General features: G+C 38.7%; 1 protein-coding gene across 39 annotated transcripts in view; it reads right to left on the bottom strand.

The window, feature by feature from the left end:
* Positions 1 to 9,277: 9,277 nt before the first annotated feature.
* ZC3H11A (zinc finger CCCH-type containing 11A) overlaps positions 9,278 to 27,145 on the bottom strand; it is a 46,016-nt gene continuing 28,148 nt past the window's right edge. For 38 of the 39 annotated variants that reach the window (XM_081494982.1, XM_081494968.1, XM_081494989.1 and 35 more), the window contains 12 exons: positions 26,977 to 27,093; positions 26,625 to 26,705; positions 25,889 to 25,999; positions 25,025 to 25,087; positions 23,732 to 23,824; positions 22,310 to 22,378; positions 15,983 to 16,486; positions 14,677 to 14,756; positions 12,860 to 13,190; positions 12,157 to 12,320; positions 11,676 to 11,743; positions 9,278 to 11,264 (listed from right to left, as the gene is read on the bottom strand). In XM_081494982.1, the coding sequence (XP_081351108.1) occupies positions 11,006 to 11,264; positions 11,676 to 11,743; positions 12,157 to 12,320; positions 12,860 to 13,190; positions 14,677 to 14,756; positions 15,983 to 16,486; positions 22,310 to 22,378; positions 23,732 to 23,824; positions 25,025 to 25,087; positions 25,889 to 25,999; positions 26,625 to 26,705; positions 26,977 to 27,093 (1,940 nt within the window). In that variant the 3' untranslated portion in view covers positions 9,278 to 11,005. The remainder of the gene's footprint in view (positions 11,265 to 11,675; positions 11,744 to 12,156; positions 12,321 to 12,859; positions 13,191 to 14,676; positions 14,757 to 15,982; positions 16,487 to 22,309; positions 22,379 to 23,731; positions 23,825 to 25,024; positions 25,088 to 25,888; positions 26,000 to 26,624; positions 26,706 to 26,976; positions 27,094 to 27,145) is intronic. The other variant, XM_081494991.1, reaches the window with a different exon arrangement.

A 27,145-nucleotide genomic window follows, 5' to 3' on the forward strand; every position in this document is an offset into this window, starting at 1 on the left:
GCTCAGAAAGCAACTTCCGGAACAACGAGCCGGAAGCGGAAGTGCGCTGTGCTCAGGCGGCGACGTGGGCGGTTCCTGGGAAATACCTCTCTAGCCGCAGGAGTCGGTTATTTCGGTGCTCCAGAGCGTCCCGGAGAGGCCGCACGGCGGCGACTCCTTTTCGGAAGGCGGGTTGGTCCTGCAGCGCCACCTGGAGGGAGGCTGGAGGAGGGAGCGCAGCTTCGGTTGTGAGTCAGTTTTACGAGCCGGATCGTTCCCCTGCGTACCTCTTCTGAAATGGTATGGTTCAGTGGTTTGAGTCGGACACGACTGAAGAGACTTAGCAGCAGCAGCAGCAGCAGTAGTTTTTCTAAGGCCTTCTTCCCTGGGATTTAGGCTTGACAGCCGCGTCGTGGTGGACAGGGTAGGGCCGCAAGAAGCCCAAACTCAGGGCTCCCGCAGCTGACGCTTTGGGCCACAGACGATACGATTTCGAAAGCCGGGTGCTGTGGTTACTCCAGTAACTGATTCAACTCTGATCAGCTTTTTGGAGAGCTATTTGTTAGGTGGCAGCGGAGGATCAATGTTGAATGAAAACCCTAAAACCTGATTTCTAGGTTCAAATCCTGAACGCTTATAATGTGTGACCAAGAATGTTACTCACCCTTGCCCTGTCTTGGCTTAGTTATTAACAAAATGGAGATAAAAATGTTCCTTCCTCATGGGGTTAAAGGTCCAGTGAAGAAGTAGTGTACGTGTGTACACATTAAGGTCTCAACCTTTCAACATATCGTTTCCTGGGTAACACAGCTGGAAGGGGAGGGGTCGGACTTGGTTAGGCTATATCCTGGGCTGTGGGCTGGCAGAAATTTCCTTTAATTGGAATACCCATTTTATAGATGAGGAAACTGAAACTCAGAGTCGAAGGGACTCGTCCAAGGGGACACCTCTTGATTAGACACCGCTTAGACACACTGCTGCAAGTAGCAGAATCGTAACTTGTTTAACTGAGATTGTTACCAAACCAAACTTGGGTCTGCTCGGAGGAGCAGTAAAGCCAAACTGTTGACACTGGTTTGTGGTGAAGGACAGCCAGAGGAACAGGCAGCTCACCGTCAAAAGACCCAAACTCCCGGGTGACTTTTAGGAGAGGATTAGGAGAGGATTTTTAAAGACAAAGTAAGGGAGAAGGTTAAGGCTACATGATCAGCTCATGCACAATTCTCTCACTGAGTGGTGAGGTAACCAGCTGAGGTCACAGGGGTCGGTATTAAGGATCCTCAGGCCAGTGTGAAGGCTATGTATTCATGGTTATGATGTAGTTCGCTTTTTCTCCCTGGTAGCAGTTTTAGTATCTGCAAAACAACTCAAAGATATGGCTCAGGATATTATCTATAGCCCTTGACTCCGTTTTATGGCTAAACTATCATTATTTTGTCTTTTTTGACTGTTTTCCTTTGTTTCTGCATTTTCTCACTTCTCTAATTAAATTTACTCTTAGAAACTCAGGGAAGGGCTGGGAGGTTAAAGCTTTTCTATAAATAAGAGAAAAGGGATACGAAGGGGTCTGTTACCTTTAAGGCCCTCCAGAGTCCTGCTCAGTTTCAAGGTCTTCTGTTTAAAGAGGATAATAGGAATAACAGCCTCATAAAAATGTGAGATCAAAGGACATGAAAGTAATTTTTTTTAAAGGATCTAGAAAACACATGGAAAAGTTGAGATTTGCTGAATTTGAAGACAATGTGACTAGAACACACCAGTATACCTGTCTGATCTCAGATGCAGAGGTGCTTAGCTACTTGTTTTTACATTTTCCTATTTCTGAAGGCATGATTCCTAACTTTTAAGGATTGATCTTTACAACCAATCAGTTGACTCATACAACTCATGAGAAGAGATTTACTTTTTCTTAATGATTTTGCCATTTTCCATTTAAATCTTTGATCCATCTAGAATTTATACCAGTATATCCTAGAACTGATACAATTTTAAAGTTTCTAGGTGGCTACCCACTTGTCCATCACTATTACAAAAAAAGGGGGGGGAGGGGAGGGGGGCTTCCCTGGTGGCTCAGATGGAAAAGCGTCTACCTGCAGTGTGGGAGACCCGGGTTTGATCCCTGGGTCGGGAGTATCCCCTGGAGAAGAAAATGGCAACCCACTCCTACTCTTGCCTGGAGAATTCCATGGATGGAGGATCCTGGTAGGCTACAGTCCATGGGGTTGCAAAGAGTCAGACACGACTGAGTGACTTCACTTTATTACAAAAAAAATAAAGTAACCCTTTGTTCCTCATTCAATTTTAAATGCCATATTTATAGTATATCAAGTGTGTGTGTGTGTGTAGGTATGTGTTTTTATGGATAGAGTTTATATTTTGTTCAGTTGATCTGAGTATCTATTTAGACTAGTATCACTGTTATTTTTATTTGGCAGGACAAAAAGTTCATAGAATTTTCCTAGTTATTTTTGTTTTTCCTTAAAACTTTAGAATAAACTTACCTAATTTTAAAAAGTCCTGTTGGTATTTTTACTGTGATTACATTAAACCTAGAACAACTTAGAATTAATTTTTTTAAATCTAAGTACCCAATGGCTATTTGTTCAAATTTTGAGTCTTTGAGAAATTTTTAGTTTTCTTTGTTTCCCTGGAATCTGCCTGCAATGCAGGAGATTCAGATTCAATCCCTGGGTGGGGAAGATTCCCTGGAGGAAGAAATGGAAACCCACTCCAGTATTCTTGCCTGGAAAATCCCATGGACAGAGGAGCTAGCAGGCTAGTCCATGGGGTTGCAGAGAGTTGGATACAACTGAGTACACAGGCATTAGTTTTCTTTAGTTTTAATTTCTTTGTAGTTCATCTAGTTTAATCATAGATATTTCATCTCTCTTGTTCTGAAAATTTGTATTTTACTCATTTGTATGCTCTAGTTGGTTTTGAAGAGAAAAGTAATATATTCAATGATATAAAAATTGTATAGTTTTCCATGAATAAAAAGTCATCAAAATAAGCAAAATGAGAAGATCTGGAAAACGTATGTTTGTACTACATCAAACATTTGGGTAATTTTACTAATACATTAAAAAAAATTTACTGTGTAAGAGACATTACAAAGGTTAATGGCTTAAAACAGCCCTTTTTAAAAAAATTTATTTAATTTGTGACCTTAGTGGGTCAAGGGTTTGCACAGGGCTCAGCTGGGTGATTTTTCTGCTTCAGAAGGTGTATCTAAGGATTTGGCATGTGTATTTGGAAGGCTGGCCCCACCAGCATCAGCCTCCATGTCTATGTAGCCTCAGGGCCTCACCATATGATCTCTCTGGCCATGGAGCATGCTTTATTATATGGGGGCTCAAGGCTCTAAGAAGCCAAGACTGAAGCTAACAGTACCCTGAAAGGCCAGGTCGAGAACTAGTATAATGTTCACCCCACCCCAGGGCAGATTCAAGGTCTAGAAAAACAGAGCCGATCTCTCGCTCTCTCTCTTTTTTTTTGGCTGTGCCAGTCTTAGCTGTGGCATGCGGGATCTAGTTCCCTGACTAGGGATTGAACCCAGGCCCCCTGCATTGGCAGCTGGGAGTCTTGGCCACTGGACCACCAGGGAAGTCCCAAAAGCCCACTTTAAAGAAGTGTGTTAAAGAATTTGCAGCCATTTCTAACCTGACACAAAGACCCAAAATAAAAATTGGCAATTTTAGCAAAGGAAATACAAATTTCTTCAAACATATGAAAAGAGGTTCAACTTCACTCATGATAAAAGAAATGCAAACTAAACTACCAAGAAGTCGTTTTCCCTGACTAGGCTGGCAAAGATCAAAAAGTGGTGGTAATATAAATTGTTAAGCTCCACTTCTAGATATTTAATCATACAGATAAACTTACATATGTGATATAATCATTGCAGCATTGTTTAAAATACCAAGATGGGAAACAACCTAAATGTCTATCAATAGGAATTAGCTCAATTATTGCATATTCATATAGTGTAATACTATGTATGCAATTATAGTAAAAATTGAAGATCTTTGTGTCCTCATATGAAAAGATATCTAATATACAGTAAGAGAAAAAGTAGCTATGATGTATTTGAGGTTTACTTCAAAGTAATTAAGCGGAGCCAGCAAAGCTGTATCTCAGATGGGGCAAGCGTAAGGAGCAAAATTTAAGTCATCACACCTGCATGTGCAAGTACAACTCTGAGAGTGAGTGCTCCCTTAAATTATGCCCATTTTGCTTACCTAACTCTAGCCCTAGGCCTGGGGGCCAGAATGGGGGATGGATAACTGGTATGAGTATAGGTGAAACAGGATTTGTCATCAATTTGTAATTCATAATTTAAGACTGTTCATGATATAATAAACAGCAAAGTGATATGTTTTATATCGGAGAAGGCAATGGCACCCCACTCCAGTACTCTTGCCTGGAAAATCCCATGGACGGAGGAGCCTGGTAGGCTGCAGTCCATGGGGTCGCTAAGGGTCGGACATGACTGAGTGACTTCACTTTCACTTTTCACTTTCATGCATTGGAGAAGGAGATGGCAACCCACTCCAGTGTTCTTGCCTGGAGAATCCCAGGGACGGGGGAGCCTGGTGAGCTGCCGTCTATGGGGTCGCACAGAATTGGACACGACTGAAGCGATTAAGCAGCAGCAGCAGCATGTCTTATATATAATATTATAGAGAAATATATTTGCTTATATAAACCTAAAATCTCTCTAGAATACCTGAGAAACAGAACTGGTCTTGGAGAAGCGGGGAGCTGGGGCAGGAGCAGGGAGGACTTTTGCTGTTTACCGTTATATACATTTGAATTTTGAAACTTGTGAATGAATTTATCACTGGTTCAATGAACTTATCAGTGAAAAGTACTATGGCACATTTGTTTCCTTTTGTGTGTTCCAACTAGTCATGATGTTCTTGTAAAATCTGAAGTTTTCAGGTATCTGCAAATCAACTAGCCCACAGAGACATATTGAAGAATATCCTTTCTCTCAGTTTAAAGTTCTTGCATCTCAACCAGAAGACTCACAGCTTGCTGAATGAAGCATGACAAAGAATGGGGTTGGGAAGAAATAGGGGGAGTCTAGCAAAGATCGATAGCCCCTGAAATGGGTCAAGAACTTTTTCATTCTTTCAGCAGTATTTATTGAATGCTTTGTGTTATGACCTGAAGTGTGGCCCTCAAAATTCATGTATTGAAGCTATACCCAGTACCTCTAGAATGTGACTACTTAGCAATAGGCCCTTAAAGTGGAAATTCAGGTATATGAGGTCATATGAGTGGGTTTCCCTGGTGGCTCAGCTGTTAAAGAACTCATCTTACCAATGCAGGAGATTCAAGAGTTGTGGGTTTGAGCCCTGGATTGGGAAGATCCCCCAGAGAAGGAAATGGTAAACTGCTCCAATATTCTCCCCTGGAAAATTGCATGGACAGATGAGCAATGGGGTCGCAAAGAGTCGGATATGACTGAGCACGTATGCTCACACACATGGGTGGGCCCTAATCCAAGGTCACTATTGTCCTTCTACAGAGATTAAAACAGACACGTGGGACTTCCCTGGTGGTCCAGTGGTTGAGAATCCACCTGCCAATGCAGGGGACTGGGGTCCGATCTCTGGGTTGGGAAGACTCCACATGTCGTGGGGCAACTAAGACCATGTGTCCCAAGTACTGAAGCCCATGGGCTCTAGAGCCAAAGCTCTGCAACAAGAGAAGCCATGGCAAGAAGCCCTCGTACGACTGGAGAGTGGCCCCTGCTTGCTGAAACTAGAGAACGCCCACACTCAGCAATGAAGATCCAGCACAGCCATAAATAAATATAAATAAAAGCCACACAGACACGGGCATAGAGGGAAGACTATGCCTCATATGAGGACACAGTGAGAAGGGGGCCATTTGCAAGCCAGAGAGAAAGCCCTCAGAAGAAACCAAACTAGCCAACACCATGATGGTGGGATTCTAGCCTCCAGAACTGTGAGAAAATACGTTTCTGTTGTTTAAGCCACCTAGGCTGTGGCATTCCTTCTCTGTGCCAGATTGGTACTAAGTGCTGAGAATACATAGGTTAGTAAGAAGCTCTATCTGAAGCAGTGTATATTCTGCTGAGGAAGATGGACAGGTAGTTTCAAAACAATGAAGGTTAAACAAAGTATGTGTCTAGAAGACAGGCACCAGACCTGTTTGGGAGAGGGAGAACGGGGTATTGGGAGAGGTAATCTGCAAGTCGTATAGTATGTAGGAGTTAGCAGAAGAAAAGATGAGAAAAGAGACCTTTAGGTAGAAGATAGCATTAACAAAGGCAAACAGTGAGATTAGTGTACAAGGGAAGTCAACTGCCAGTAGTTTTGCTAGTGTAGAGCATGAAGGGTGAATGATGGAAGAGGCTAGTACAACAGGGCCTTGCATGCTGTGTTAAGGGGCTTGAGTTTAATTTTGGAGGAAAGGGGAAGGCACGTGAGGATTTTACGAGCAGAGTGACTCCAATTCACATTTAAAATAGATCCTTTTTTTAAAATAATAGTTTATTCTTTGGCCAAGAACAGCTGTCAGCAATCTGAGCAAGAATAAGACAAGACAGACTCTGAGACTACCAATGGGATGATCAGAGGTCATTAAAAACAAACATTAGCTGCTCCAATTGGCTTTGTTTGCAGCTCAAATCATCTCCTTTACTAAGCTACACAAAATTCCAGGATCTAGTATCTCAAGGAAACCTCCTCTGATGAGTCTTGAACTCATTGATTTCTCATCATCCTCTCTATAGATGTATTTTTTTGTGTGTGCTTGGTCGCTCAGTGGTGTCTGACTCTGCGCCCCTATGGATTGTAGTCTGCCAGGCTCCTCTATCAAACTTTCCAGGCAAGAATACTGCCATCTCCTACTCCAGGGGATCTTCCTGAATCAGAGATTGAACCCACATCTCTTGCACCTCTGGCATTGGCTGGCGGAGTCTTTACCACTGCCCCACCTGGGAACCATCTAAGCATCATCCATTTAATACTTCTACCCATTTCCTTCCTGTTACTTTTTCCTTAAAAGTATTTCAAAGCTGGGGTTTGCTTCATAAATTCTCTGTTCCTAGTGGCCAGTGGTATTTAATGATAGTAAGAATTTGTGTTCTAATTTGAGCCTCTTCAAGGGAGGGTAGTCCAAAATACTTCTGTGACAGTTATGTCAATGTATTTCTTTCACATTTCCTCAGTTTTTCTAAACTTGACTATCTTCCTTGACTGCTCAAGCCAAATAAGTGAACTAATTAACAAATACACCTACCTACCAGGGAAGGGATCCTTCTATTTAACTTCTCTTTTCCCTTGAAAACTTCTTTCTCCATCCAATGCCCTATCTCAGTCATTTGTCTATACAGCAAACAGTAGCTTTTTCTTTGGCCATGGCACACAGAATCTCAGTTCCCCGACCAGGCATCAAACCTGTGCCTGCTGCGGTGGAAGTGTGTAGTCTCAACCACTGGACGGCCAGGGAAGTCCTACAACAACCTTTTACTGGAGCATTTTGCCACCTCTGCATTCTCAATACTGGGTGAGTTTACCCTTCGTCTTAACAGGCTGTTGTCTTCCTATCTGAAGACAAATCAGTCACAGAACCTAGAACAAAAAGCGTAGGAACAGGCATTACTGAGTTTTAACCCACTGCTTTTTGCTCATTCCCACTGACTCCAATGCAGCAACACCTGCCCAGTCATATCCAACCAAACTTTACTAATAGGCCCACTTAGTGATTCCTATTTTTAAAAATACATGTTTTTTTAATCTGAAAAGAATGGAGCCACCTTGGGCTTTTATTTGCCTATTTGGGTAAAAACATAAATTCTTAATTGCTGTTATTTGGGGCCATTTTTATACTCTGACCTTTTTATTGTAAAATGTTAAGAAAATGGTTATTTTTGCACTGATGCCTGTAGCTTTATTTCGCAAATTCAGTGAGTTTAGATAATTATTAATAGTCATATGTATAACCTGTGGATACTTCCATATATTTATTCAGCAGCTTTCAAAGATCTGATTTAAGCAAGTTCTTGAAAGGTTCAACAAATCAAACCCAACTGCACATAAAGATACACTCTCTTATTGTTGTATCTGAAAATACTGATTTTGACACTACAGTGGAGATAAGCAGTAATCTTCCAATGCAGTATAGGATTAGTGTCAAAATAGATATGTGAATTAACAGGCACGTAATAAGTACTCAGTACATGTTAGCTAGTTTAAAGTGGTGTTACACAGCAACTGAAGACCACACAGTTCCTCTTGGTTCCTGACAAAGCAAATATTTTAAAGAAGTGCAGAAATATTCTGGCAAAATGAAGCCACAATTTTAGAAAAGGATCATAAAACTTTGATCAGTGTAGAGAACAAGCTTTATTTCTGAAACTGTATTTAAACACTGACCAAAGACTGACCATGATGAACATAAACTATGTTCTGGCCACATGAGAGAGGACCACTGGAATTTGAGGTTAAGGCCAGAACTTTGAGGGATCATTTATTGGGACAAACACACAAGCTACAAATTATTTTGAAATCTCTGGCTATGGCCAAATTGTACATTTGGACCTTTTTCCTGTTAAAATTGAAAACCATCATCACTCAAAACTGAATATGCAATCTTTTGTTTTCTGTGAACAGTTGATTCAACTTGTTGGGGACAACTTTTAGACTATTTGGAAAACTTTATATTGTGTGTGAGTGCTCAGTCATGTCTCGCTGTAACCCCGTGGACGTTGGCCCATCAGGCTCCTCTGTCCATTCAAGTCTCCAGGCGAAAACACTGGAGCAGGTTGCGATTTCCTATTCCCGGGGATCTTCCCAAACCAGGAACTGACTGGCAGGCAGATTCTTTACCATTGCGCCATCTGGGAAGGCCTATATTCTTCGGTGGCTAACAAATTTATGTATATTTCCATAACAAAAAACTGGACTTCCTCAACTAAAAATGTCATATATGCTTTCATGCTTGAAAATTCTAAATTGTTGAAGCCATCTAAGATCACTTCTAAACCCTCTCTTCTTTAAAAGAATGACAGTACTTGAGTTAGAATAATAATGGGTAAGCATCACTGTCAGAAAAAAATCCTCACATATAATATTTAGGCAACTACAACAGCATACTTGAGGGGAAGTTTGGCAGCATGTCCTTGTAAAAGGTTTCTAAAGACAAATAGAATCTGTGAAATTGGATCACGTACACAAAGGTTCAACAACATTCTAATTGGGCCTCTATTGAGGCAGATCTCACCCTGAAGTGATGTACGACTACTTAACTCACAACATCAAGATGTTCCTACACCAGTTTTATTTAAAACACAAATAAGTATTTATCTTTCTGTAATGGCAAACTGTTCAAATAATGGTAAACATGAATCACTAACACAAGGCTTTAAATATGAAACAAAATTGTTTTTTTAAAAAGCAAAAGAATAAAGGTTATATACAAAAGGGACATGGAATCTACAAGCCGATTCCAAAAATGAAATGAGTAGAAAATCTGTGGTGAAACCAGAACATTCCATCCCTGCTTTGGAGAAGGGCTATCAGACAACATTCAGTCAGCTGAAGATGGACTGGCAGATAGGTATCTATACATAAATGTCAAGTCATTTTTGCTTGTGTAGAATCATCCAGATCTTCCCAAGACTGAATTGGGCAGTCCTGTGGCTTTCTTCCTTTTCATATTCCCAACAAGGCTACATGAAGTTCAACTCTTGATGAGCCGCTTACAACAGCAGTTCCTTAGGAGCCAACATGACAGGTGGGTCAGATTTCCCTATGAGAAACAAAACTGGCCACCTACAGCGAAGTATCAAAATGGGCAGGTCCTTTCCTCTTCCTTTTGATTATGTACAATGTCTCCTTTCAAGACTATTATCCCCATCATACTTGTTCCTTCACAAGTCTAAACCTTGACGTGATATGAAGGAGATCAACATCAAGAAAAGAAAATTCAATTCAAAAATGAAGAAAACTGGAAGGCATACAATACACCCCCAGAGCATCTCGATAACTCCTGCTACAGTACAATTCCAGGTACTGCTGTAGTCCATGGATAAATAATGGCAGCTTGAATGAGCTCATTCTTCCCCCTCAGGTGGTTAAAGGGCACCAAATAAATACTGGGCAAGAGGAGTTTGCAAAGAGAATTAGAAATTAAAAAAATTAACCAATTTTTATCCCTGTGATAATACAACACTAGTAAGGAAGCAAGTACTGAAGAAGAGAAGGGACAACTTTCTTGCTAAAAAATAAATTCCTGTAATCATTATGTCACCATCTCTTTTTAAGAATCCAGGGAATCCCAGAAATAGAAAATTAGTTTCAGAGGACCCCTGAGGCACTTTAAAGCCTTAAAAAATTACAGTAATAATAAATTAGCTATTGCCCTTCAGAGGCTTACGGAGCAGAAGCATGAAAATCAGGTCCAAAAAGTTATGTCCAGATTACAGGTTTCCTGAGCCGCTCAGCTGTTTTGAAAAGCTTAGTTGAATTCTCCAAATACCTTTAAAAAGACATAAAATTTAACACAGACTGAGTGGATTTTTTTTTTTAGTGGCGGCATGAAATTTGGTCCTTAATGGTAGCAGCTGTCTTCACCCTTTTCGAACTCAGGTTAACAATAGGTACATTAAGACAATACATAAAAGAAATTATACAATAAAGGGAAAAAAGGTAAAAACTGACAAACACCTCAAGGAGTCACTAAATTTTCTTGTACCCTTTCACTTAGGTCTCCCGCTCAGTCTTTTTGTGGAGACAGGGGTAAGACAGAACTTTTTTCTCAAAGATGCTGAACAATGGCATCAAATGGGCAAAATGATTACCAAGGGATTTAAAAATCTGACCCCAAGGAATCCAGAACACATGTGGATAATTCAGAGGTACACTTCTGATTTGGGGCAAATTCTAGACTAAAGAAATCATTTTGGATAAATGTTGTAATAGATGAAACTAAGTCCAGTTTTTTGGTGAGTTTTTTTGTTTGTTTTGCTTTAAATGTTCTACTACCACCTTCAGCTATCAATCATTTCTGATAGCTCAAGCAGAAGGTCATCTTCATCCTTCCCAGGATCCAGGTCAATCTCAGCTTCTAATTTGCCTCCTGAAATCTCCCATATTAGTTTCTCAAAATCATCCTCCATAGAAAGTGGGGGCTTTCCTGTTGAGGCAGAGCTGAGTCGGCGAGTTTTTGTGGCCATCTGGGATGAGGAAGGACCAGATACTTCTGAGGGGGGAGGCTCTGAAGAGGACTGGGCTGGAGGCAGTACCAAACTGTAAGGGAAAAAACCCAAAAGGTTATTAGGTAACCCCTTTGTCAATGGCTGGCAGGTCGGATCACCTAGTCCCAGGTACACAAAGAATTTTAGTGAAGAATTGTTTTTGAGAAAACACATAACTGTTTTACTGGTCTGGGATAACCCAGTTTCATCCTTTACAGGAGAATTCAGATAGATGTTTAATTAAACATTTTTTTAATAATACACGCAAAATAAAACAATAGCATCAAAAGAGAACAGCAACCCTGAATATCAGGTTTTCTTGTAGTTAATTTGAAGTTTAACAGATTTAATTAGATGTAGCTAAATTGCAAATATTTCAAATTATCTAGCAGTGTTATTCTCTAGAAAGCAAAAACGGTATTAGTGGTCTAAAATTTGGTTAAAAAGAATTGCAAGGTATTACCTGTCTCTAGGTTTTTCTGTCTCAGGCACAGTGACTGATTCGTCCTCAGAGAGAAGTGGGACAACAGCCTACAAAAGTGAGAGTAAAGTAACTCAGTGGGAAGGTCAGACTTTTAAATTTGAGCAAATTCATTTTCTTTGCTGCCTTCTTAGAGTCATGGGGTTGCAAAGTGTCGGACACGACAGAGCGACTTTCAGTTTTTTTCACTAGAATCATGGCTACCATTCTTTAAGACTAGGAATCCAAGAATCAATAATCCAAAGATAGAATGTACAAATAAGCAAAATATTGTAATCAGGCTTAAAAAAAAAACAACCTTGCCTAAGCTATAAATATAAAATATAGTAACTACCTGAACAACTAAAAAACACACTTAGGAAGTGACAGAAAATATTACACATAATATATAGAGCTAAAAAAGACTCTTCCTTGCTTTCCTATCACACAGACTAAGGCGCCCCTGAGTCGATCTACTTCTTACCACAGCTGCTTTTTTGGCTGGGCTTTCCTGCAGGACACTGCTGGAGCTGAGTGGCTTCACAGCTGCAATGACAGCAGGGTGGACCTCCACCGCCTTACGTTTTGGGGCCAATTTGGGTGAGACAACTTTAACCACAGATGGCTTCACATTCACTTTAGGTTTAGCTACAAGACAGAAAATATTTGTTTATAAGCTAAAATAACTCCCCTTTTACATGGAGAATAAAATTTGGAATATCAAAATTCCTTCTCAGCAACAGTAATATCACAAATAATTTAAAAGCCAACCAAACAAGAAAACCAGATTAAAGATGACCCATCATTAAATATGACGCATACATATTTGTGTGTGTGTGTGTGTGTGTATATGTATATATACACACTCAAAACAATTCATTTCCGTGGCTTTTGAATTTGCTATTGCTCTTCATTTCCCCAGTGTTTCTCTCCTTCAAAACCAGAGGAAAAAAAATGCACCACAGAAAGTTTTAGATAAAGCTTTATAAAGATCAATTTTAAATTGTGAGAAAGGAACTCATCTAGTCTTTTTGTCTTTTAAAAACAGAATTATCAGAAATATCACTATCCACCTGTGTGAGCAGTAAACAAAGGCAAATGAAATTCAACCCAATTACTGCCAGGCGGCCACTGAAACTCGGTAATGTTGAAATTCTAAAGAAAGAGGCACTGGTAAAAATACTCACATTTACTTCGTTTTTCCAAGGGCTGTGTTGCACATTTCACATTCAATATTGAGTCTCCAATCCCTGAGGTTTCTACCTTTGCCTTCTGGGATGACTTTGAAGGAAGCCGTTTAGTCAGGTGCCGTGTGATGCCTAGCATGGTGGTAAGCACTGGTTTCTCTGCTAACTCGGTACTGTAAGAGAGTAAATCTCCCCGAAGGGTTGTCAAAATTGATTTTTCCTTCTGTGAGGATCCCTTCTCTGGCAGTTTCGGCACATACTTTTCTCTCATTGTCTTACATCTCTTGACTTGAATTTTAGTGATGCCAACTGTTGTGGTCTCATCTGAAGCCTATGGATAAATTTAAATGACAATTAAAAATCTAGTACCTCTAACAATCTGTATGATAATTATTATTTATAAGTTAACAGGCTAACATCTAAGTCAAGTAGTTTCTAGATATGATCCAGAATACAAGAGCTTTTGCTTTTTATTTTATATTAAACAGAAGTGAAAGTGAAAGTGCTAGCTGCTCAGTCACATCCCACTCTTTGCGACCCCATGGACCGTACTGTCCATGGAACTCTCCAGGCAAGAATACTGGAGTGGATAGTCATTTCCTTCTCTAGGGGATCTTCCTGACCCAGGGACTGCACCCAGGTCTCCCACACTGCAGGCAGATTTTTTACTGTCTGAGCCACCAGGGAAGCCCCCTATTAAACAGAATACTCAAGATAAAAGATCGAAGATATGTGGAACAATAAAAACCCAAATTCTATAGGTAGACAATCCTGACCATAGGTCTAATACAAAATGTTTCCTAATCAGACACTTGCACAAAGACTTCTGTACAAAGATGTTCACTGTCTTCATTGTGTAAAACAAACTCTAGTTCAGAAACAGACTATATTTGTGTAACAGGACACTAAACGACCAGTAAAAGCAATCATCTTAAAGAATTAATATGGTAGAGTTAAAGTAGGCTGCAGAATGGTACATTGTAGAGTTCTCAATTATGTTCTAAATATGAGTTAAACATTAAACACATTCACATACATAAATATCTAAAAAAAAGGCTTGAGGGACTTCCCTGGTTGTCCAATGGTTAAGAAGAATCTGCCTTCCAATGTGGGGGACGTGGGTTCATTCCCTGGTTGGGGAAGGAGTCCACATGTGGGGGTGGGGGGGCGCATTAAGCCCGAGCACCACAACTGCTGAAACCACTGAGCCCTGGTGCCCATGCGCCACAACCGAAAAGAAGCCCACTCACCACAGTGCAAAGCCTGCATGCCGAAACGAAGACCTCGCATGCCACAACTAACACCAGAGGCAGCACACAGATAAATATTTTTTTTAATAAAGGAAAAGCCTTGAAAGAAATGCATAAAAACACTGTGGTAACTAACATCTGGATTGTAGAATTATAGGGGTTATTCATTTTTTTAAAAAAATTCCCAAGTTTTACAAATGAGTAGCATTACTCTGAAAGGCAAGGAAAAAAACTTCCTTTAAAAAATATTAATGGCCAATTAAAAACAGTTTCCAGTATTCTTGCCTGGAAAATCCCATGGATGGGGGAGCCTGGTGGGCTACAGTCCATGGGGTTGCAGAGTGGGACATGACTGAGCAACTAACACTTTTCAAAAACAACTTAAAAGGGCATTAAATACTGATACACATAAAAGTATAGAAAACTCTGAAGGAAAATTAAAAGCACAGTGAAAGACTGTTTACCTGATATATCAGCGAAGTGTTAAATAGAAACTTGAACATTTACCATTCATCTAACCTTTACCTGCCATGGACAAACCTATAAAATCAATCTAAATAAACCCACCTTTTTAGCTTCTGTTCTAGAAACACTGCTCTGAGAAGCAACATCACTTTCTTCTTGAAGTTTCTTCTCTTCTTTTATACCTAGATTCACATTAAACACACCATTAATAATTTCATTCATGTTGCAACTTAATAACAGATGAAGTTAAATAAAACTTTTCAAAAAAGTAACGAGGGCTTCCCTGGTGTCCTCTTAAGGAGGCGGTTAAGAATTCACCTGCCAATGCAGGAGACATGGGTTCAATCCCTGATCTGGGGAAGATCCCACGTGCCTCGGAGCAACTAAGCTCTTGTGACAACTACTGAGCCTGAATGCCACAACTACTAAGCCTGAGTGCTGCAACTACTGAAGTCCGAGCGCCCTAGAGCCTGTGCTCTGCAACAAGAGAAGCCACCACAAGCAGCAGCCTGCACACCACAACTAGCGTAGCCCCTGCTAACCACAACTAAAGAAAGCCTGCATGCAGCAGTGAAGACCCAGCATAGCTAAAAATAAAAATCAATCAATAAAAAAAATTTTTTTTAAAGAATAAAGATAGGGTGCTAGGGGCTGGTGCACCAGGATGACCCAGAGGGATGGGATGGGGAGGGAGGTGGAAGGGGGGTTCTGGAAGGGGAAAACATGTACACCCATGGTGGATTCATGTCAATGTATGGCAAAACAAATACAATATTGTAAAGTTAAAAAATAGAAAATAAACTAATTTAAAAAAAGAAAGAATAAAGATAGGCCACCGGACTTCCCCAGTGGCTCAGAGAGTAAAGAATCTGCCTGCAGTGCAGGAGACCTCGGTTCAATTCCTTGGTCAGGAAGATCCCCTGGAGAAGGAAATGGCAACCCACTCCAGTATTCTTGCCTGAAAAATCCCATGGTCGGAGGAGCCTGGAGGGCTATAGTCCATGAGGTCACAAAGAGTCAGACATGACTGAGTGACTAACACATACAAAGATAAGCCAAATAAAATTGTAGACAAAATTTGTTCAGTCCTCATACAGATTCAAAATGCACATTAAGATATCAAAGCTCTATATAACACTGCTATAGAGAAACAGCTTCACTTTTTTGGGGGTGCTATGTGGCTTGCAGGATCTTACTTCCCCAACCAGGGATGGAACCCATGTCTCCTTACAGTGGAAGTACAGAGCCCTAACCACTGGACCAGTATAATTTCTTTTAATCCAGTAGTTTTCAAAGTTATCCAAGTAAAGAAAAAGTTCTCACAGAATTGCTATGGATATCATGTGGAACACTGCCATTTGAAATATTATCTGGGGAAGTGGTACTACAGATCAAGTTCTTTTGTTACCTGTTTTCTTAGTGATCCGGAGAAGCTGTTTTGCCACTGGTGTGGCCTCAGGCTGAGGCTGGGAGCTGGTGCTGCTCTCAGAGCTCTGCTGCACCCGGAGAGCCTTCTCCAGTTTAATTTCTTCCAACGTCTTGATATGCACTTCCTGCATAGACTTTGCTCTACCTGCAGGTTCCTCTGATTGTCCTCTGCTGGCTACAGTGGGTGGTAAAATCACTGTTTTTTTAATTTCATTGTCAGTCTTTAGCTTGACACAGCTCAAGTCCTTTTTGCCCTTTTGTCTCTCTGCTTCCTGCTGCCGATGCTTCTTTTCAGCCAAGACCTCGGAGAATGTTTTGATTCGGATGGTGGAGGAGGTTCTTGCTCCTGATGTAGAATCATCAACTTTTGAAGGTCCTTCTGTCTTGAGTTTAGTTTGCAATTCTCCACGTTTCTGATTGGCTCTTTCAAGAAGAATTTCTTCTAATGTCTTCACATGGATCTCACCAACTTTAGTAACTTTCTCTGTTTTCATGGGGGAAAAACAAATCACTGTATTTGGAGTTCATGTCTTAACGACTTATCTCGCTATTCTTGGAAAAGGACAGAGTCCAATAGAGTCGTATCATTTAGGCAAGAAATTAAAATGAACAAAAGCACATTAGTTTCAACCTCAATTTTTGATAGTGGTCCTCAAGGAAAACATGTAGGAGGCAAAAATGACTGATCTGGATTTCTATTCAGAAGTTTATTCTTGAGGATCCTGAAAGCCTTTTACTAGTTGGAGAAGGTTGTCATTATAAATCTTACTAAAAGGAATAAATTAGTTCTTCCATTCATGGATAAATACAAACATCCACCAGATACTATGCTAGAAATATAATGGTAAGCAAAACGCAAACTACCCACACATGTAGTCTGCAGTCTAACAAACCAATAATTAAGCAACAACAAAGTGTGCTATAATAACAGCTTTGATAAAAGAAGTACAGTTGACCCTTGAACAATGCAGGGATTGGGGTGGGATTATCTGGGCACCGAATCCTGTGCAGTCGAAAACCCCCAGGTAAAACTTTACAAGTGGGCTCTGCATCCATGGTTCTGCATCTGTGGATTCAACCAACCATCACAGATTGGGTAGTACTGTAGTAAGTACTTACTGGAAAAAAAAAAAACAACAAAACTGCATATAAGAGGACCCACACAGTTCAAACCCACGTTGTTGAAGGCAACTGTAGAAGTATACAGCAAGAACATCCAGAAAATGGTTAAGGGAAGCTTTTCAGAGTAAGTTAATATTTAAGTGATATTTAAAGAATGAAAAGGAGGTAAAACAGGTTAAGACAGAAGAAAAATGAAAAAGGCCCAGAGACTGGCATGCCACTGAAGAGTTATTTTTCACAATATATTAACCATTCTTTATGTGTTTAAACTAAAGAGCAAATTTCATATTTGGCAGGGGTTATAGAAACAAATAATGAAGTAATGTGAGAAAAATAAGAATATGGAAATTATACACACACACATATTTAATCATTAAATAACACCTTTTAATGAAACACCAAAAACAAAAAATATCTTTTACAACCTTAAACATACCACATTCTGTCTCGTCTTTTGAATCTTTGAAAATGCTGTCCCTTCTACATGGCACAGTCCCTAATGGTCACACTTCTCCTGCTACCTAGTTAAAGTGAGCTCAGCTTAGAGCCTGACATCCTCCAGTCTAGTTTGTTTCTCTGATCACAGTACTGATCACACAGTACATTAACTGCTTATATTTCCACTTCATGAAAACAGTGACCATATTTATTTTACTATAGAACCTATTACAGAGGAAGCACTCACTCACTGATATTTCTAAAGTGAAAGTGAAAGTGAAGTCGCTCAGTCATGTCTGACTCTTTGGGACCCCATGGACTGTAGCCCACCAGGCTTCTCTGTTCATGGGATTTTCCAGGTAAGAATATTGGAGTGGGTTGCCATTTCCTTCTCCAGGAGATCTTCCCGACCCAGGGATTCTTCCATTTCAAGATGGTAGTCTGATCTCAAAATTATCATTTTTAAAAAGTACATGAATGGTGACACAGAGACCCCATTTCCCTATACTGTAAAATTTCTTCAAAACAACAGAGAAGACATTAAAAGAAAAAACCCACAATAGCGATGGAAAACAAGGATGCATGCCAGTGGCAGAACATAAATCTTGAGAAATTTGAGACAGAAAGATGTCTGAAATTACAGAAACGGAAGAATAGATAAAAGTGTAGGAGTCTTTTTTCTCAAAGAGACAAAAAAAATCTGCCAAACTAGTATGAAAACTAACAGTGGTAGAAATAAAGGATGATTTACAGAGCAGTTGCGTCAGTGAAGACCTTCTCCTAAGAACTGCTCCCTAAAAAGAGAAGACTCTGTAGTGAAAGGAAGCACATTATAACGATATTGGGCAGAAGAGAAGTAAAACATGGAAATTTCAGGCTTTCCCAAATGCCAAGCAAAAAAAAGGAGAGATGAGGGAGAAAAGGAAAAAGCAAAGCTAGAAAACAGTTAGTTGCACTCTGAAAGTAAACAAAGGCTTTTTTACTGTAGCAATTACATGAGCCCTCAGCCTTCTAGCCTATAACTAACATATGACACCACTTGGTGTACCCTCTCTCACTTAGACAGATAGGTCTCCCAGCCAGGAAAAAGGACTACTAGAATCACAGAAGAATCACAGAAGAAACCTGGACCTAAACTATGAAAAAGCAACATTAAAAATGAACCAAAATGAAGACAAGCAATGAAGAAGACAAAATAACACATATACCCATTAAAAGAAAAGAGCAAAATTAGAAGCCCCAATCAATAAAACACGATAGCTCAGAAATAACTCCACATACCTATAGTCAACTAATCTTTGACAATGGAGGTAAGAATACACAACAGAGAAAATACAGTCTCTTCAGCAAGTGGTGCTGGGAAAGTTGGACAGCTGCTCGCAAATCAATGAAGTCAGAACACACTCACATACCACATACAAAGAAAAACTAAAAAAAAAAAAGAAAAACTCAAAATGGCTTAAAAACTTATTAATATAAGACATGACACCATAAAACGCTTAGAAAAGAACATTGGCAAAACATTCTCTGACATATAAATGGTACCAGTTTTCCTAGGTTGGTCTCCCAAAACAAAAGAAATAAAAGCAAACAAAAACAAGACAACCAAATGGGACCTAATCAAACTTACAAGCATTTGCATAGCAAAGGAAACCATAAGCAAAAAGACAACCTACAGCCTGAGAGAAAATATGTGCAAATGATGCAATCAGCAAGGGCTTAATTTCCAAAATATACAAACAGCTCGTACAACTCAACGCTAAAAAACAAACAACCCAATAGAAAAATGGTCAGAAGACTTAAATAGACATTTCTCCAAAGAAGATATACAGATAGCCGGCCAACAGGCACATGACAAGATGCTCAACATCAATAATTATCAGAGAAATGCAAATCAAAACTATGGTAAGGCACTGCACCTCACACTGGTCAGAATGGCCATCATCAAAAAGTCTACAAAAAAAAAAAAAGTCTACAAATAACAAACACTGGAGAGGGTGTGGAGAAAAGGGAACCCTCCTAACACTGTTGGTGGGAATGTAAACTAGTACAGCCACTACGGAAAACAGTATGGAGCTTCCTCAAAAAACTAAAAACAGAGTTGTCACATGATCCTGCAATCTCACTCCTGGGCATATATATGAAGAAAACTGAATTCAAAAACATTAAGGCAACTCAATATTCATTGCAGCACTACTTACAATAGCCAAGACATGGAAGCAACTTAAATGTCCACTGACAGAAGAATGGATAAATATGTGATACACAGCTACAATGACTACTACTCAGTCATCAAAACAGTCTTGTGGCTCTGCCAGGCCGGCGGGGGGAGTTGGGGGGGGGGCACGCAGGCGTGGGTAGAAGAGGCACGGATTGGGAGTTTGGGATTAGGAGATGCAAACTATTACACATAGAATGGATAAATAACAAAGTGCTTCCTACCATGTAGCACAGGGAACTATATTCAATATGCTGTGATAAACCACAATGGAAAAGAATATGAAAAAGGATATGTATATATGTGTAACTAAATCACTTTGCTGTATAGCAGAAATTAATGCATCATTGTAAATCGAGTATACTTCAACAAATTAAAAAAAGAAACACCTCAGAACTGCGAGATATCAAGCTATGGGAAAGGACAAATCAGAGAACTAAGAAAAGTTCTTGAAAAATAAAAATACAAGTGATGAAATAAATCTAACCAAAAAAAAAAAAAAGCCAGGCCAGTAGAAAATCAGCCATCTAGAATAGGGTCAGCAAACAAATCTGGTCATGATCTATATTTCATAAATAAAGCTTTACTGGAACACAGCCACACTCATTTATTTATATACTGCAAACGGCTGTTTTCACACTAGTGGAAGAGTAGTTGCAGCAAGAGACTGTGGACTTCAAGCCTAAAATATTTACCATCCACTCCTTCATAGAAAAAGTATGTCAATTCTTAATCCAGAAAATAGCCAAGCAAAAATAACAGAAAGTGAGGCAAAAAGCAAAGGAACGGAAAGCATGAAGGCAAGGTTAAGACGTGGAGTATATGTCTGAAAGTTCCCACATCTAGTAAGAATTTCATAAAGAGAAAACAAAAAGAAGGGTGGGGAGGACATACTCAGAGAGGATAGAGGAATATTTTCTACAATTAAGAAAATTAAGTCCTTAAAGATTCAAAACTCCCACTGAACACTAAGCATAATGAACAAAATGATCCATGTTTAGATCTATCATACCGAAGTCCCAGCATAACAGGAAGAAACAGAAAACCCTTAAAGGAGGACGAATCACAAGCTAGAATCAAGACTGCTGGGAGAAATATCAACAGCCTCAGATATGCAGATGATACCACTCTAATAGCAGACAGTGACAAGGAACTAAAGATGAGTGTGAAAGAGGAGAATGAAAAAGTTGGCTTAAAACTCAACATTCAAAAAACTAAGGTCATGACATCCAGTCCCATGACTTCATTGCAAATATAAGAGGAAAAACTGGAAATAGTGACATTTTATTTTCTTGGGCTCCAAAATCACTGTGGATGGTGACTGCAGCCATGAAATTAAAGATGACGCTTGCTCATTGGAAGGAAACCTATTACAAACCTAGACAATGTATTAGAAAGCAGAGACATCACTTGGCTGACAATGATCTGTATAGTCCAAGCTATGGTTTTTCCAGCAGTCATGTATGGATGTGAGAAATGGACCATAAAGAAGGCTGAGAGCCAAGGAATTGGTGTTTTAGAACTGTGGTGCTGGAGAACACTCTTTTGACAGTCCCTTGGACTGCAAGGAAATTAAATCAATTAAACCTAAAGGAAATCAACTCTGAATGTTCACTGGAAGGACTGATGCTGAAGCTGAAGCTCCAATACTTTGGCCAACTGATGCGAAGAGTTGACTCAACAGAAAAGATCCTGATGCTGGGAAAAACTGAAGGCAAAAGGAGACTGCGGCAGAGGTTGAGACAGTTAGATAGCATCACTGACTCAATGGACAGGAATTTGAGCAAACCCTAGGAGATAGTGAAGGACTGGGAATCCTGGTGTGCTGCAGTCCGTGGGATCACAAAGAGTTGGACATGACTTAGCAACTGAACAACAACAAAAATTAGAGAACAGGAGGAAATTAAATGAAGAAAAGTAAAATTACTTAAATCAAAAATTAAAAAATTAAAATTACTTTAAGTAATTTTTTATCAACACCCAGATAAAAACCAATGTTAACACTTTGGTGTATTTTTCTTTCTAGGCATTTAGTTTTATTTTTATAAAACTAGAAATCATCTCATACATAAGGACATTTTCTGAGGAATACGTTTCTATAATAAGAAAATAAACTTTATTACCCACCTCTCACCAAAAAAGTTTATGTTGCTCTAAGTCAAAAGACTATGTGTTCTTTCATAACCTTTCTTCATTCAAAACAAGGGGCTAAGTTTCCCATATCATTATTGTTCAGAATATGACTTTTCATGACAGCAACTATTGTAACACATAACTATCTTTAATTCCTTTTTGTTGAATAGATTATTTCTAGTTTCCAGTTACTGCTGCTATCATAAAAAAATCATGTTGCCATCTTTAACCACAAAAAGAGAATTCATACCAGTGAGAAAAATATTACTTAAAAAACAAGCAGATCCACACACACACACAAAAAAACCATAACCTTCAACCTAACTCAAAAGGTAAACTGGAGAAAAAGATTCTTTAAGGAAAAATGATCAGGAGCTGGCGTTAGAGTTTACCTACCTGCTGCTTCCTCACTGTTTGGACCAGTCGACATGCCTAATCGCTCCTTCAGAGACTTGGAAACTTGGACTGTTTAAAAAAAGAAAACGATTAAAAAAAGAAGTTAGACTTCTCACAATCAAAAATCTTTTTCAAAGGTTACAAATTAGACTTATTATACTTGTTTTCTAAGGAAAATGCTTTTTACATCTGAAAAGCAAAAACTACTCAATTTCGGGGAGTAGTTTTGCTATTGTACAACGTTTTGAAATCTTATTGGCATCAAAAACTACCCTGCGTTTTGAAATATGCTCTTTAGCTATGAGTCTTCAATGTAATTAACAGGCAACGGGGAAGGAAATTTGATTGCAAAGGAAAAAAAGCAACTTCTGTTTACAGGTCAGAATATAAGAAAGAATATAGACCAAACAAGAAGGTCTATTTATTAAAGCCTCTTGGGCTAGGGAAGACGTGGAAAGAAGTTTCTTATCTTCAGGAGAAGTTAAAACTAAATACAAGAAGGAAAAAACACCTTACTTATTTATTTAGTAATTTACACCACTGTTTCAACTGCAAGTCAGTCATATAAGGGGAAAAAATAAAAATCCAACCACTTACTTCTTTCTATACATAAAACTTCAACTATAAAATCATTCTAACTCCCAAATATCTCTCAAATTAGTCCACACCTCTTCACACCAACTTCTAGAACACTAAATCTATGCCACTACCTCCTCTTGCCTGTATTACTTTGACAGCCTGCTAACTCCTTCTTGGAAAGCACTCTTAACCCTCTTCTCCATATTTTAGACAGGGTGGTGGTTCCAAAATGCCAACCTGGGCACCCTGATCCATTGTTTGCTACTATCTTAGGATAAGCCCAAACTCTCTAATATTTTAAGCCATATTAGGCTTAAAAGACTCTGTATGACCAGTCAGTCCCTTCATCCTCTCCCATTACCATGCTCTTCTTTCCAATTCTGATTCAGCCATAAGTAAGTCCCTTGAGCTCTGTGCCTTGTACGTATTATACTCTCAGCCTCTAATCCTTCAACTTTACCTGGCTAAATCATCTTTCAGGTCTAAGTGTCAACATCATTTCCTCTAGGAACCTTTCCCTGATAGATGTGAGATTAGGTGCCCTTCCTATGTGCTCCCATAACACTGTGTACTTTCTCTGTCAACAGAATTTATCACAATATATGTAAGTATTCCTATCTACCATGATTCTACAAGCTCCTGAAGACTGTGATGGTGTTTTTTACCCAACGGTGACCAAGGAACCAGCAGAATAAACCTTCAAATGTTTGCTGAATGAAAAACAGACATGAGAAGATAATAATCTAATCTACTTGAGCAAAAAGAATGACAAACCATACCTGTTAACATTATAACCGACAAGCATCAGGATTACACACATAAAGTGTATTAGAACACAGGTACCTTTCTTTGGTGTTTTGTCAGTCTCTGGAGCTTCAATTTTCTTCCCTAGCCTTTGTGCAAGGCTACGCTTTAATGGAGGATCACTGTCACCACCTACAAACAGAGGAACTTAGCTTAAGATTTCAAGTCAGCTTTAAGCCAGGTCAAGAAATACAATATAGAATAATTCTGCAAGTTTTCTGCATGTATATGATGTGTTCACTTTCTAGCTTCCTTACGACTCAATGTTAGAAAAGGAATAACAATGTACCAGAAAAAAGAGAAGGAAGACAAAAAATTAGAAAGCACTAATTAACATTTACCAAATAACTAAAACTAAAAATGGAGAATTATAAACCCTGATTCAAGCTGAAATTCAAGATTTAGGAATATATGAAAAAAAAAATCCTCATGCACAAAAAACTCTTTAACTGGCCAACTGCTGAAATCTAGGTAGATTCTGTGATTAAATGCAACTGGGATGATTAGGAGTATAGCAAAAGAACCGTAAAATTTAAAAATTTCCTGTGACATCAAGACTCCAAAGGCCAAAACCCCACTTTCTTCAATTTCAGATAAGAAAGGTAAGATTATGAAAGATGCTGTATCTTACCCCCAAGTTACCAGTTAGTGACAGAGCCAGGACTAAACCAAGATTCCTAATTCCTGGTTTATTACATTACACTGGTCAATACAAGCTATTTAAATGTCACAAGTTTTTAAAAACTATTCTTTGGATCACTTAACTGACGATAAACCTTAGCAGGAGTCTGTAAAAACTTTAAAGACCCTACACAGAGTATACTTTTCTGTCTCCTCTTATTTATACTTTAAATATACAACCAAAAAATCACAAAGTTAACACATATGCTGATATTGAAATTATTTCCATAATTTTTTACCTAAAATTTCTCAGGCAGCAAGAATAGTACAAAACAAAACACAAAACAGGTAAGATTTCATATGCGTAAGCACATTTTAAAAGAGTATGAAAGAAGCTCTGATGTCAGTTAAGATTTTCAAAATAACTCTTGAGACAGACACACTAGGGTCACTACACAATAATTTAGTTACATGGTAAAATACTTCTCCTAAGTATAAAACAGCACTAATAGATTCAAGAACTGAATTTTAAATTTGTATGACTTTGCACATGTTAAAAACATAAAAAGATTTTATACAAGCTTTCAGCCAGAAATACAAGGGAGTCAATATCAACATTGACTAGGCATTGTATAAAGAGAATTTTAGAGGAGATATCAAGTAATGCACAAGCAAGCAGAAAACAAAGAATATGCATAAAACTTATCTCACCTACTGAAAATTTTCGTTTCCCCAGTCTCTCGGTTAGACTCAATCTTACCAAAGGTTCGTCCCCTAAAATGGCAAAAACAGAATTTCTCTATCATTATCCAATTTTTCCTGTATTCAGTAACTACTAATGGATAAAAAGTATGCTCTGATATTAAGAAAATCTCTGGGAAATCATACCTCAGTCTTGAGAAATAAAGACTACTGACATTTAAAGGGAAAAAATAAAATCAACCTATTGAGTAATAATTCAAATAACCAAATGAACAGTCCAAAGGAAGCAATAACACAGTCCTAATCATTAACAGTAACCAAGAACACAAAGACAAGCTGTATCTAACCAACTGGTCACAAAACCCAAGCTGTATTTTTGCCTGTGCGCTTCCATATGTTAAATAAAGTCATACTTTACTTCACTGCTAATCCTCCTATATAACCTTCCTTGATCCAGCAAGAAGTGAGCTCTTTTCTTAATTTTTTGTTGTCTGAATGACACATTTAAATGTATCTGCATACTATAATTACTTCTGTCATATTCCTTATTAGACTTAAAACTACTAAAGGAAAAGACTTTACATTTCTCTCTAAATGAAAGGGTTTATTATAGTTCTTTACCTACAATGGGCAGTCAATAAATTCATAGGATAAAATAAACAATGTAAAACTTAAATATATAAATATGAAAGCTGCATGATTAAGAATTTCAACCTTTTAAACAGTAGAGTCAAATACACTAATTCTCATCCTTCTATCCAATCAACATACTCAAAATCTCCCTGCAAATCCACCAATACACCAAACCCAAGGATTCTGCTCTCCCACTTAAAAGTAGTAACTTACAACTCTTCAGATCTACCTATACCTCACCTTGTTTGTTGGACAGAGTTACTGTCCTCACCACAGTCCGGACATTCTCTTTTTCAGGACCGGGCATGGGCTGTGATTGGAGTAAAAGACTAGAGACTCCCGAAGAACCTTCTAAATAAAGAAAGTCAAAGAACAGTAAATAATTTATGAAAAATAAAGCTATCATAAATCAAGACCAGGTAAGCCCAATACAGACCACTGGACTACAAGCCAAGCAATCTTTCTGTTCCTATTTGCCTATGGTGAAATGGGAGTAGGAAAGGGAGATAATCTTATTTCTTATCTGCCTTTGGCACAATGTGAAAATAAAATATAAAACTGTTCTGAGTTACTGAGGCACTCAATCTACTTTTATTAACTTACTAGTAAGGCTAACATTATACTAAAGTTAACCTCAGAAGCACATCAGCTATGAGGTGTGTCAATTCAATTTTTTCCTTGCAAGCCATGCAATGTGGCCAAAAAAAGTTTATATGCTATTCTTTAGAGTTATATTTCTCAAAATAAACAAGTTCTTTCAGGTTTTTTATTGTACGTGCCTAGCTCTGAATAGTTAGGGACTGAAACACAGCTGTAAAGTTTAAAAAAGCAACTATGATTTAAATAAGACTATGTTTTAATTCAAACAAGCGACAAAAATCAAAATCTGTTTGCTCATTTTGGTTGGTGCCAAGTGTCCTTTTTAGTCTTCTCTAGCAACATTCAATCCTCCATGTCAAACCTCCTGAAAACTCACCACCTTGCTTCTTTGATTTTTCCTTCATTTTCTTTGATTTAATTTCTTCAAGAGTTTTTATTCCAAAATTCAAACTTTCACCTAGGAACACAAATAGCAACCATGTGAGGAACTAGCACCATTTTACCCTTGCATTTTATTTGTACATACATAGCTGGCATTCAAATGTTTTCTAAATGAATAAGAGAAAGTATATGTAAGTGTGTGTGTGAATGAGTGTAATGGACACAAGGAAGAGGGAGGTGCTGGTAATCATGAACTAAATTTCAAAGGTATTTAAATAGTCTGGACATATGCAATAGTACTGTAAGACTTATGAGCAGAAACTAGCCTAAAAATAGCCCCTCCTTACCTTGTTTTAAATTGACCCCAGGTTTCCGGGCAGAAGTCATTCGTAATCCATTATGAACTTCAAGAGTTGGTTGCAGGGTAGGTGTTTTGGTTTCATCACCTTCCTCAGAAAACTGATCTATATTGTCAACATTTAAGGCAAATTTCCAATTAAAAAACAGATGTAGAGT

Source organism: Giraffa tippelskirchi, chromosome 5 (genome assembly GCF_054371585.1).
Source record: "Giraffa tippelskirchi isolate mGirTip1 chromosome 5, T2T-mGirTip1v1.2.pri, whole genome shotgun sequence".
Taxonomy (NCBI): Eukaryota; Metazoa; Chordata; class Mammalia; order Artiodactyla; family Giraffidae; genus Giraffa; species Giraffa tippelskirchi.